This window comes from Condylostylus longicornis, unplaced genomic scaffold (genome assembly GCF_029603195.1).
Source record: "Condylostylus longicornis isolate FDR11 unplaced genomic scaffold, ASM2960319v2 ptg000091l, whole genome shotgun sequence".
Lineage (NCBI taxonomy): Eukaryota > Metazoa > Arthropoda > Insecta > Diptera > Dolichopodidae > Condylostylus > Condylostylus longicornis.
This window is the reverse complement of record NW_026578059.1, coordinates 878,136-892,703: the sequence shown is the minus strand read 5'-3', so window position 1 is coordinate 892,703 and position 14,568 is coordinate 878,136. Positions and strand designations below refer to the sequence as shown.

The following is a 14,568-nucleotide window of genomic DNA, read 5'->3' as shown; positions in this document are numbered from 1 at the left end:
TGTTTTTTTTTTACTTTTTTTTCAAAAAGGATAATTAAAAAAAAACAAGTGCGCGAGATTAATTTCAAATCAATGAAAATTTAAAAAAAAAAACAAAAACAAAAAAAACTAATGATTTTCAATAAATGTTAACTAAAAACTAAACTTAAAATTATTTTAACTATGGCTTAAATACTATTTTTTTTTCATCTTTTACTGTTATGGATGTTATTGTTGTTTTATTCGCATTACTATCTATATTATTGCTGTTAAAATTTTTGTTGTTGTTTATGTTTCTCTTGTGATGCAAAAAATAACTTTTATATTTTTTTTTTTTTGTAAATAAAAAACCTCCTCAAGAATCCAAAAAAAAAAAAAATAAATGACCATTTTTTTTTTTCATATATCATATTTTAAAAAATTTTGCATCCCGCAATGATATCATACACATAAGTACAGGTTGACTCAGTAAGCGTAATCCCTTAATGTCATATACATAATGGGAACGAGCAGAATTAAAATTTTCGCTCAGATTTTAATAAATTTTCAAATATTTTTGCTTAAAAACTTATCTTTCATCAAAAAGATAGGTGTTTCAAAAAATAAATTTTTTAAGAGGGCTCTGCTAAAGGCTTACTTGAAGTCAACATATTATTTTCATTTTGTATTTTATATATAGTTTTGAAATACCGAAGCATTCTAATTTAAGAAGAATTCAAATGAACGTGAAATATTTCGTAAATGTCGTAAAGATTATTTTAAAATTCATGTAATAAATACGGAAACCATTAAAATTTGACACTTATAACTAAATCAATGGGATTATATTAAAGCTTATTGATTATTGATCACCCTGTATATATGTACATGAATTTGTAAATGTATATATAGAAAATAATCCAAAAAATGTACCTCTCCTTTATAATATATGTATATGTTTGAGTGTATTTGAAAAAAAAATATTTTTTTTTACAGTCAACCACGCTTAAATGCGCCACGTCAGCCACATTTAAGTGATTGTTTTTTTTTTTCGTTTTAGTGAGTGGGTTTGAAAATCACAAAAAAATTTATTGTAAATGTTTTATTGGGAAGTGTAAATTCTCTTTGTTATTCTCTAATGAATCCATTTAATCTTTTCAAATACAATAACGAAATTTTTATTTTTATTTTTATTTATAAATTCGGATATCCCGAACTGGGGATATCCCACTGGGGACATTTATTCCCTGAAACGAATTCACTTAAATGAATTTAATGAATGGATAAGTGATTACAGGCTTTTATAAGTTCACAATAATCATGGGAAGGGGAGCACTTAACCGTGGTTTACTGTATTGTTATTATGATAACGATTTGGTGGTGGTGATGATAGTATAAAAGTAAATTATTACGTTTATAAGGTTGAAATACGCTTTTTTTAATTCGGCTTTTTAAAATTCGATTTGAAAACTTGATTCCGATAAGATTTTTTTTTATTAAAATTAAAATTTATTTTTTTATTTGTACTCTTAGACGATATAATTGTAGCTTCGTGTACAAAAATTTTTTTGCAGTAATTATTAAAAAAAAAAAACTTCAAATTTCGTTTTTTACAGATTTTGCAACTTGAATTTATCGAAAATGTTTTTTAATATAAGGCCTAAATTAGAACTGAACTATCGAAAATCATTTAGTATAAAATATATACATATGTATGTATAATTTTTTTCAATTGATTAGCGTACGGACATGCAGAAGTTAATAAAAATAATCCAATAATCTGACAGATGAACTGACATATAATGACTGAGATGATTTGACATATAATGCGTTGTTTTTTTTTTCATTTATTTTTTATTTAGTTTTCTATTATAAATATTGTGACAATTCAACTGATGGTGGCAATCATGAATACATACATATATTGCTGTTATACATCAGACAGAAAGTAATTTCACAATTCGTTTATTATATACAAAGAAATTTAAGAGTATAACATAAACTCTATATTGTGTGTAGCCACAAATATGACCGTTCAACAACACTCAAAGAGTTATACACATTTGCATAAATAAAAATCACAAATCAGGGTGCATGCAGGTGTATATAAATTTCACAGATCGCGTTATAAGTATCTTATTATGGTAATGATATGTTTTAGAATAATATAAATACATATAAATATACGTAAATTATATAGAATATAATATAGAGGAAATATTATAACATATGTATATTTTTTCAAATTAAATTGAAGGATATTTCTTTTTTGGCTTTTTATTATCATTCTTAAAAATAGAATTTATCAATTTTTTTTTTAAATAATCGTCTAATAAATATACATACATATATGTATATTTATTTAAATATTTATGTTTGTATCATAAAAAGGCATAATGGTAGACCCTAGGTAAGTGTTTTCGAATATAATTTTTACTGACTATAAATATTTATCTTGTAAATGTATATATATACATATATACAGGTGAGATGTAAGTGATTATTTAATAATATTATGCTAGAAGTACCGATAATCATATATTAGTAAGGATATTTTATTCTCACAAGATCAATTTTTAATACTATATTATATAAGAAATAATACTCTGATGTACTTACATAACCTAAAATATTATTTTTTAATCCTATATGCTACAATCAATTTAATCTTCAAATCCGTTCTTCTATTCTAAACAGAGTGTTTCGCATAAGGTGGCAAATAATTTCAGGGACGATTCTTTGATCAATTTCCAGCAAAAAATTGCAGGGGGTGAGGTCGGGGGGCATATATACTCGTTTTCGAGGTACAGCCTGTTGAAAAGAAAAGATACCGAACTCCTGCATAAAAATAAATGATTATAACTTCGAAACCATATAAAATACGAGTACATTTATCATAAGTAGCTTGTTTTATAGACGATTAATTTGTCTTTATTTTTGGTCTAAATAGATTTGAAACACAGTTTTTAAAATACAACTGGTCAAAGTCGAAATTTTTGTTTTTTTTTTTAATTTTTTTAACAAACCCCGAAATTTCTTAAAAATTTTTGTTATTTTTTTTTTCGATGGACAACTATGACATCTTAACATTTTCCCTTATCTCTAATAAATTCTTATATTTAAATTGAATTATGACAAATACTTTTATAATATAATACATATGTATATGATTTAAATTTGATACAAAATTTAAGCAATTACAGTTCGTTTATATTAAATTAGCTGTCATTTAGAAGTCAGCTAATTTAATAGAATTAATAGAATAAGTCATAGAATTGAGACGGTCAACTCTCCCATATTCTCATTTTGTATTTTAAATTTTAAATTTTTTTTTTATTTTATATTTTAAATCTATTTATTTTATTATTTAATCTATTAAACCTTGATTGCGCTATAAGTGAACACAAGAGATTGACACTTCAACAGTTTTCTATACAAAAATCTCAGTCAGATAGATATAATTTTAAAATTAGGATACTTTACAAAAAAATACAATACACTGTAACTTAAGAGTTTTAATTATTTTTATTTTTGTAAAATTTTTAATAAATTTCTATTGATGAGAAAAAGAAGTTTATTTTTCTTACAAAAAAATTATTCAGAAAGAAAAATAAAAAAAAAGTAAAAGATTTACTTGCAATAATAAAAGAAGAATTAATCTTATATAAGAGAAGAAAAAATAAATAAATCTATTTAATGTTTTTGGAGTGTTTGACAGACAGACAGCACAGCACGGCGAGAGAAAGAGAAAATAAAATATTTTAATAATGACAGTATTCCGTATTTTCAAAAACAAAAGTCTTGTAACCGCATTGTATTTAAATTTAAAACTATAAGTACAGTGTCAAACCAAAACAAAGAGTTTCTTTTTTTTACATTTCGGAAATCAAAATTTGTGATTTCTTGATTATGTATTACATAAGTATAAAATACCATCATCATTAAAATTTCCAGCCTATTTGTAATTTTTTACATCGAAAAATCAACTTAAAAAGGGCAAAAATTAAAGGAACATTCGGGTATCGCCAAATTTAAAAAAAAAAAGCATCGAGATTTTTTTTAGGGTGCGCCATTTCCTTGTCTCTGGGATTTGAAAGCTCATTATATGCAATTCGGAAAGCTTTACATTGCAAATTGTTTTTTTTTTAATACAATACGGAACGTGATAAAGATCGTCAAAGTATGCGGGTTTTTTTTTACAATACGGAATACTGCTAATGTTGTAACACCATCTAATATATTAATAATCTATGCATGTATGTACATATGTAACTACATACTTTCAAAACGTTATTAAAAACTCTTTTATTCTCATTTTTATTTGTTGCGTTTTTTTTTCGTATACATTTATATTTAGCATGCTATAAGTTTTTTTCTTTGCTTTAGGCATATTATTACATTTATGCAATGTGTAAAATTTTGCTTCTGGCATTTTTTTTCTTTTATTTTCAAATACAACCAACTAATTAGGTTAAAAATAATTTTTGGACTATAAATATTAAATTTTATTCATTATTATAGATTATTGCCTTGTGATAAATTGAAAATTATTTGATTTTTGTTTATTTTTATTTTTTTTTTGTAAATATGCCGGGGATTCCATCTTAATCTTCGTGTCATACTTATGTTTAATAGATTAATACGCGTAGTCAAAAATATGCATATAGACGAAATTCAAAATTAAAAAAAATTTTGCCTTTTAAGATTCCTTAACTTGAAGTTATGATGTTAAGGAATCTTAAAAGACAAAATTTCTTTTGGCAAAGAAACAAAATTTCTTTTGGGAAACAAAGGCAGTTCGTTTTACCCAAAAATAATAGAACATTTTTTGTCTAGGCTATGATACTATGTATATACAAACTATCTGGAACCATCTTTTCACTAAAAAAACTAAAACAAAATTAAGTTGTTTAATTGTTAAATATGTATTTTTAATATTGCGTCTTATATAAGAAAAAAGAAGTTTTTAAAATTTGATTTCATTTGCCATGGAATTCCCAATGTGTATAGCTAATTGAAATATAAATTACGTATACACACAATTTCATTAAAAAAAAGTACTGATTTCTAGGTATGAATTTGCACCGAAAGTTGAATAAGAATACCATAATACGAGATGGTATAGTACCAAAAATGAAATTTTCATTATCTTCGCACCAAAGGCCACCAACTCTTATTTTTTTTGTTTTGAATTTGAACTATTTGGAAAGGCGAGACGCGTAATACTTGGGTGTTGAAATATCGCTTTAATTGTATATTTAACTTGATTTAAATTGCATACGGGTATGAGAATATTTTGACACAAGTATCAAGCGCTTCACGCCCATTTAGACAGATCCCTCAATATACAACAAATTTCGTGTGAAAAATTTTTTAATTTGTATGAGTATTGTTGTATAGGGTGCAAAGTAATTTTTACTATAAGAGAAAATGTAAAAATAAAAGATTTTTTTTTGTTTATTTTCATATTTTATTATTATCTTCTTGAAAAATTATTTGTTGCAGCTAAAATAGAAGGAAGGAATGTACGCAAATTCGAAAATATTTTTTTATGGGCTATTTCTTTTGCAAATTAAGACACTCTAGAAAAATATGTCTCTTGACACGCTTGTTATCACCAAAGTTATCACTCACGCAGATAAAGTAGCTCATTCGACTATATAAGACTTAAAAGAGGAAATTTTCTAAAGATTTAGAGAACAATTATAATCACGCATATATAAAAATGTTAACACTAATATATACAAAAGTTAAATGTTCCATTAACTATATGAATGAGTCATACCAATGTGACTTAATGGAACAGAGAAGACTCAGCCTGCATATATGCTAATTCATATCTGTCAATTAAATTCTTACAGAATGTCAGTTTCTCTCACGAAATTCAGTTTTCAATTTTACTCCACAAATAAATCATAATCCTTTTTCTCTCTCTCTTATACCATATTGTCCTTATTTTATATATTGAATAATTCGTAATTTAAACAAATTAAAACTAAAATTCCTTTTTTAAAATTGCGAGTCGATAGCCTTGTGGCTTTATTGTAATTAATGTTTATAAATAAATAACTTATTTTGTACTTACATGTGTATATATAATATAAATAATTATTATAATAAAATAATAAATGTCTATTATTAAACTTAAAGAATTTCGAAAAAAATTAAGAAAAAAAGCATCTGTTCTATAATCCTCCTATATTTAAAATTGATTATCTAATATAAAAGATAGTCAATCCATGTACAAACATAAAAGTATCTCAGATGGAAGATTAATAACAAATTCCTGAATATCTTGTTATACAAACCCACATACATATAATACATATGTATATGTATACATAATATATATAATGTATATGTACATTAATTATTACAATTTATTATATAATGTTTTCAATATGAAAAAAAAACAAACATCAAGATATTAAAGAAATAACACATTGCATATCACACATACATGGTGTTTCGGCAAATAATAAGGTGGCAAATAATTTTATCATTTTAATGCAAAAAATTGTACGGGGAGGGGGCGGAGAAGATTGCGGATATACTCGTGATACACGTTTTACTGCAAAAACTATGAGAGATAACCGAAAATGTTATATGATTTAAGTTTTAGATTTCATCGTAGTACGTCGAAAAAAAAGCAAAAAAAAGAACTTTTTTTTGCTTTTTTTTCGACGCACAACTTTTACAAGCTGTATCTCGAAAACTATGACTCAAATCAAATTAATTGCCAGACTAAAAATAAAAAGGAATCAATCGCATGTAAAACAAGTTTCTAATGATAACTCTATATTGTATGGCTCCTGAGTAATAAGAATTTATTTATATGCAGGAAAAGTCCAGTACGTTTTTTTTTCAACAGGCTGTAGCTCGAAAACGAGTATATCTGCACCCTCCACCACTCATACCATTTTTTACTGCAAATTCGTCAAAGAATCATCCCTGAAAATACTTGCCACCATGTGCAAAACACCCTGTATAACAGTAAAATCTGTTTTAAAACATATGTATAAAATATTTCTAAACCTACCGAGCCTATATATGATTTTTAAAAGACAGTGTGAGGAGAAAGCAAAAAGCAAAAATCAATTGAAGACTATAGATTGTACAGGTGGGATAACAGTGCACCGCGACCAGCATATAGGGATCTATTGTAGCCCGCCAACCACCCCCATACTGTGAGACACGAACCTACAACACCCACACTGTTGATGAATTCGATTATCTTGAAAAGTCCGACGGATCTTCTTGTGAGCCCGTAGTTCCCCAGTATTTGCCTTCTTCTGTGGGTGAGCACCCCGAAATATCACAGAAGGTACGGTATGGTCTCTTCATCTTCCCCGAAAAATCGGCAAGGTTTCTCGCTTTCTAGGCCCAACCTCCTAACGACCCCTAGCGACCCCTAGACCTGCAGTGTCCCGTCAAGATATCAGTTAGGACCATCACCTGATTGTTACCTAACCCTATAATCTTGTTACCTAAATAAGAGTTTCTTGACTTGCAGCAGCTCCGGCAGGTTTCTCCAGCGCTCCGATCGCCCCTTCTTTGATACCTTTATTAGTTCTCAACGAACAGTATGTGGTCAGATTTCGCAGAAGGACCCCTAATAAGAGATGTGTTGGCCCCCTTCTTCGCCAACTCATCGACCACCTCGTTCCCTTTCAGTGTGACTCAAATGTATTTACCCAATTTATTAAGCTTCTCAAGGCCACCCAACATTACCTCGGAGGATACTGAAAATGAATACAACGCTTTAATGGCAACCTAACATTCCGATATGATCAAGATTTTTTGATTCTTTTGATTTTTTAAGATCTTGATCATATCGGAATGTCAGATTGCCATTAAAGCGCTGTATTAATTTTCAGTGGTGAGGTGAGGTGTTTCTCGAAGCTATGTCTGTTTTATAACCATACCATCCCTAGGCAGTGCATGGAGAAGAACCTCACTGGTGAGATGCTTCCGATTTTTTACTCGGAACGTTCCTACCTCATTCTTTCCCAACCTCAAAATGTCAGCTTTCGCCGCCATCTTGACAACAAGATGCAGTGAGGCTAATCCCAAAATCACCTAAATTGCCGCAATTAAATACGTCCTCATAGCGTCAGAAATGTAGATTAAATGGCATCCTTCTACCCCAAGATAGGAGCGGCACCACCATCATGGTATACACCCACCTCATGATAGACGAGGAGCATCTCCACGTCCTACCTGAGATGGCCCTACGCACCATGAGTATCCGGGTAGCCTTCACCCTTGCCACTTTCTCGTGTCTTCTGCTTGTTGTCAAATATCGCACCCAGGTATTTCACCTCCGTTTTCCTTTCTACTACTTCTCCGCATAACTGAATTGTGCGCTGACACTCCAGTTTTCTTCACCTAGTGAAGGGCACAACGGTCGTCCTGCTAAGGTTATGCTTGAGCGCCACAGTGCCGCACCAGGTCAGTTTATTCTATATTAATGAGGACTAAAGCACTTAAAATTCTTATTTAATTTCATATTATTTAAGAGTGTATAATTAAAATAAAATCGTTTAATAAAAGTTTTACTGTTATTATAATTTATTAAAATAATATATTATAAGTACATATATGTATGTATGTATATAATACATCTATATGTAAATGTATGTATGTATGTTTGTATTTAATTTTTTTTTTTAGTAAGAAGCTGTGATGCAAATTTCTAAACAAAAGAAATGTTAATCTTGCGGTTATTTAATTTGAACAAAAACAAAAAAAGAACTCAAAACCAGTTCATAATAACGAAAATTTTTATTTTTTACCAAATGACCTTGTATCTTTTTTTGTTAGTTCTTTTTTTGTGTTCATTTAAAGCGCGTAACATTGTTTTTTTTTCCTTCTATCTAGGATTCCTTACATTCTTATCTTCTTCTATTATGTTTCCTTGCTTTTAGTTTATATCTACTTCTTATTCTGATTTTTTCTTCACCTATTTACGTTGAACTTGAAAAAAACTTTATCTTTACTATTATAAAAAAGATAATACAAAAAGGTGATGTAAACTCCTACATAAATAATTTATTCGAGTACATATATACGTACATTATAAGCTTTAAACAAAAAACCTGATGTGACCAACACATAACGACTGCAAGGCATTGACTAGTTAACGAAAATGTTGCAAAAAATTATAAAAATGTCTTAAAAACACTTCTTTTAAATTTCAAAGATGCTAATAAACTTTATGTTAACATATCCAGAAAAATGTAAATTTGACTCTTAGTAGATGCTCACTTTATGGCTAACAAATTCCCTGAAATGTTGGTCAATTGATTGTGGTAGCAAATAGAAATTAAATATTAAATTTCAAGCAATTCCCTCAATTACTTCCGTGGTTATAATATAAAATGTAAATTCGACTTCTGGTTTGAGCTCTGATATTCTCAAAATATTTATAAGTTCTTTGTTTTAAGACCCTGAATTTCAATTTCAAGGAAATTGGTTGATTATTTCTCTTTATATGCGCAAAAATGTAAATTTTTCCGGGAGTAAAAGTCTATTTACTGACCAAAAATATAAGATCGGCCCGTAGTCAAGAGCCAGTTCCCGAAATTTCCAAAAAATTGATCAAACCGTGACCTAACGAAGGTAAACTCATTTAAAACACCTCCCTTATTGTATGAAATTCGGTGGTTAATAAAAAGAATGCTATGTCGATTCTAATTCTAAATTCTAATTGATTCTATTCTAAAATAATTTTCTAGTTAGTATAATAGAAAGTAGCGCTATCTCTAAAGTACAATAGTTTTTTCGGTAGATCTGGATTTTGATAGAGAAAACTCTATCCTAAAATACTGAAAGACTATTAACTATTCTAATATTCGTTAGATCGTATGTACCTAAAATAGATATTTCAATTAGCAATTGTTATGGACATCTAGCGGCGAGTGGTACAACTAAAACAGGTTATGAAATATTTTTGTTTACATTAAAACTTCATTCATTTTTACACAATAGCATAAAAAGTCGTATGTAATTTTTAAACAAATTATAAGTTAGTACGGCTGTGACAGAAAGAGCTTCAGACATAGCTACATGCTTATATATATAAATACAACTTGACATCTTTGCTAAGCAATCAACTTGACCAGCTTTTGGTAACAAGAATGTAAATAAATATGAAATACCACAATTTTCAGTGTAAGTTAATAAAAACATTATTTTGCGAAACTTAAAGCCACTAATTATTAATTTTTGCACAATCCAAAAGTATACAACCTCTTAGATTATTTTGAAAATGTGATTTTGTCAGCTGGAAATGTATTTGGAGAAAGGAAGAACTTATTTATTTCATCCCATATAAAAACTTCTTCCCGATGACGTCAGATCTCTTAAAATGACGTCATAATTGTCCAACAGAGTTTGTAAATTTTTAGACTATAATAACATGTAAATAATATGTGTAAAATGTCAATGTCATTTCAAAATACAAAAATCAGAATAAGAACAGTATGTTTAGATTTAGATGACAAAAATAAAAAAAAAATAATCAACGTTTTTTATGTCAAGTAAAAAAATAAAAATTGTTGATTTTATTAAACAAAATTATTCGATTAGATAAATTAGTAAAATTACAAAAATGGAATCCAAAGAAAATATATTGAAGACATACTCATCAAATGAACAAATAAAAACTGCATTTGCTGGCGGTTTATCTGGTGCTATTACACGCTTTGCTTCACAACCACTAGATGTTCTTAAAATACGTTTTCAACTACAAATAGAACCTTTAGGACATAAAAAAGCAGATATTAATTCAAAATATAAATCAATTCCGCATGCTGTTAAATTAATATATAAAGAAGAAGGTTTATTAGCTTTCTGGAAAGGTCATAATCCAGCACAAATATTAAGTATAATATATGGCGTAACGCAATTTTGGTCATATGAGCAATTACATTTATTAGCAAAACAAATTAATTATTTAAAAGATTCACCAAATTTAAGCAATTTTGTAAGTGGAGCTGGTGCAGGAGGTTTTGCTATATTATTATCGACACCATTTGATGTAATTAGAACGCGTCTAATAGCTCAAGATGAACAAAAGGGTTATAGAAATGCTACAATTGCTGTTGGTAATATTATAAAAAGTGAAGGTGTTAGGGGTTTATATAGAGGAATGTCATCGGCACTTTGTCAAATTATGCCATTAATGGGATCCAATTTTATGTTATATAGATTTTCTAGTGGATTTGTTGCCAAAGGTTTAAAGTTAGAAGATAGGAGGTAAATGTTAAAAAAAAATTTATTAGATTATATATGTTATTACATGTATTTAATTATAACTTTTTTTATAAGATTACTTCCAACATGGGCTTTGTTATTGATGGGAGCTTGGAGTGGTACTATGTCAAAAACATTAGTTTATCCATTCGATTTAGTTAAAAAGCGACTTCAAATACAAGGTTTTGGTTTGCATCGTAAAACTTTTGGTAAACACATTGTTACATCTGGGATATTACATTGTATGAAAACCACAATAAAAGAAGAGGGTATACGTGGGTTATATAAAGGAATGGTGCCAACTTTAATGAAATCTGGTTATACAACAGCTATTCATTTTTGTGTTTATGACAAAATTAGTAAACTGATTAATTAAAAAAAGAACAAATTTCTGTAATATTTTTATAAACATTTTTTAAGTGTAACCTGAATTAGTTATTTAAAAATTTTGAAATTATAATTTGTTGTATTTTGAACTGCACAAATTTTTGTATTAAGTATGTAGGTACATACTTAGGTGTATATTTAGGTTAGTACATCATAAATTATTTCTGTCATAATTCAAAAAATTATTTTATGCTCATCTACTAGGTAAATGATAGACATATGCACATATCAAACTACCAACTTCTATAAAATTTAGTTTGGTAACCTAAGTACATTCCTACATGCTTATGTATGAAAACAAATTTCCAATCAAAAATATGTAAATTAATTTTATTTAAATATCGAAGTACATGCTGAATATAAACTTCTTTTTCATATTTTAAATGCAAGTTTTACTTTGTTTTACAGAACGAAATTCTCTAAAAAACGCGTGTAAGAAACTTAGGTTCTTTCTCATATCCACCAATGATTCTCCATTCCACAATGTAAATATAATTAGATAAAATTCTTCATCTTTTATCTACAATGCGCGGCTTGCGTGCAATTTTCGAAATATACGTTTAACTAAATAGAAAAAATTTAATCTTGAAAACCGTATACAGTGTTGATTTAAGTAACCAATAAAGCGCTTAAAAATTATTAAATGGTTTAAAGGAGTAGTTACTTGCTAATAGCAGCTCTTAACTAAAATGCTTTAAAACTTTTGCATCTTATAAAACAAGCTCCCTTCACCTACAGAATTAAATCAACTATTTTATTAAGAAGCAATAAGGGTTGTTTTTTAAGTTTAGCATCATGTATACTTTGACGTTGTCAAAAGATAACTAGACGAACTAACTACGTAATATGCCCAATCGTAAAGCGATTGATATTTTTTCATCGATTGAAATTTCCTTCTCACTTAGTAATGTATGACAATTTATTATTTCCAATATTTGGCATTTGATTTGATTTGCAGCAACAAAGGATTTGAAAAAAGATTCAGATATTTATGTGCCATGCCAGATTAAACATGAGAATATATCTATGACATAATTTAAGATAAAATGTGATGAGCATTCGGATTTATTTTAGGCTTAATGTTAAACTTTTGACAGCAATATTTTAAATACTTGCAATCTAAAAAACCGATATTAAGAAATCAAAACGAAATTCTTGACGCGCCTTGATATCAAATAATGCGATATGAGTTCGTTTTTTTTTGACCTGGTTTTCTTTTGATCAGCACAGCAGTTTAACTAATCACAAAATCAAAGTACGCCGTCTATATAAAAATCGAAATGTCTACGTTTTGTTAACGTGGTTAATTCGTTTTCATAACACTAGATCAGCTAATCAATTTAAAAGGCCAATATCAGATTAAGTGAACTAGATGCAATTATCAATACGAACTTTCCTATTAAATAAATAGGAAATAAGGATTAAATAGATAGGAAATAAAATATTAAAAAAAACTATAAAAATATCAGCGCTTGCGAAATATATATAATTGAACTGGTACGTAATCGATTTTATTTTTATCGCATTGCAATAAAATCGCATTCGTGTCTGTCGTCCATCATTCAATCGTATTTGTCATAATTGTATTTTCGTGATGTCATTTTTTTTTATTTGTTATTATTATTTTACTACATATATGTATATACATATATATTTTTCCTCCCAATCGGCTTTCAAAAATAGTAGCAAACAGCGAATAATTAAAAATATATCAATTTTAATTATAAAAATTTTGAACAATAAGAAAAAAGTAAGAATATTTTTAAAAAAATTGTTGTTTTTTTTAATTTTTCATTATTCCAGTTTATAATATAAATAAAATTAAATATTTTGGAGAGGAGAAAGTAATTAAGAGCATTTTAACAAAAAAAAATTATAGAAGATTTAGTAAAAAAAAAAAAACTAGAAAAATATAAAGCAAATTGTCAGTTTTTGATTTTCTGATTTTAAAAATATAGAATTCTATTGTACACACATGTGTATATTGTATATATGTACATATGTAGTTATATACAGTTTTAGAAATGAACGAAAAATTAAAAGTGCTCTTTTTGTGATTTTTTTTTTGAATATGGCAATAATGGCATTCAAATAGTAAAATTGTGTGTTATACATTTGCGCGCACACACACATTGTTATATGTGTAATAAATAATATAAATTTTTTATTAAGAGAAAGAAAGAGAAAGAAAGTTTTTTTAGAAAAAAATTTGGAAAGGTGATTTTTATTTTTTTTTAGTTGGAAATTTGTGCTTACAATTAAAATGCATTTTTTTAATTATTAATAATTTTTGAAAAAAGTAAGAATTTTAAACCAAAATTTTTAAATTAATAATGAATAAATGGAAAATTCTTAAATATTTTTTCAATGTGTGAAATTAAAAAAGAAATTTTATACATATAGTTTTTTTTGTGCGTAAATTAAAAATATTTAAATATATATGTATGTACATATATATGTTTATATATATATTCATATATAATATATATGTTTAGTAAATGTGTGCTTTAAAGTGTATATTCCAGGCGCAGAAAAAAATAGTGTGTTTAGTTAGAGTCACTATACAAAATATAAAAATAGTTATTCGGTAAAAAATAATCATGTTTAATACATACATATATACATGTATTCTATTGTTATTATTATAATTTGAAAATCTATATTTTGTACAATTTAAATATATATGTACATACATGTATACAACATTCATATTAAAAAAAAAACAAAATGCGAAATTGTTGTTACCTATATTTTGTTTTTTTGCACAAGTAATGTTACAATATATATATATAAGAACACAATGTATACATAGATATGTAGATACGCATGCATAAGAACACATTTGCATTCAAACGTATATATTTTTCAAAACGGCATTAAATAAAAATTAAAGAAAAAGAAAATGCGGAATCACAGTGCTGCCACACCAAACATTACAAAACATATTTCTTTAAAATCATTTTTGAT

At 27.3% G+C, this 14,568-nt stretch overlaps 2 protein-coding genes across 2 annotated transcripts in view; one reads left to right on the top strand and one right to left on the bottom strand.

The window, feature by feature from the left end:
• Positions 1–10,149, bottom strand: part of LOC129613725 (mucin-2) — a 30,279-nt gene extending 20,130 nt beyond the window's left edge. The window contains exon 1 of the mRNA XM_055527912.1: positions 9,994–10,149. Within this exon, the coding sequence (XP_055383887.1) occupies positions 9,994–10,149 (156 nt within the window). The remainder of the gene's footprint in view (positions 1–9,993) is intronic.
• A 267-nt stretch (positions 10,150–10,416) lies between these two features.
• On the top strand, positions 10,417–11,976 carry LOC129613761 (mitochondrial thiamine pyrophosphate carrier-like). Its single transcript, XM_055527974.1, has 2 exons — positions 10,417–11,217; positions 11,290–11,976. Exons 1-2 carry the CDS (start codon positions 10,571–10,573, stop codon positions 11,588–11,590), a joined length of 948 nt encoding a protein of 315 aa, XP_055383949.1. The 5' UTR covers positions 10,417–10,570; the 3' UTR covers positions 11,591–11,976.
• The last annotated feature ends 2,592 nt before the right edge of the window (positions 11,977–14,568 follow it).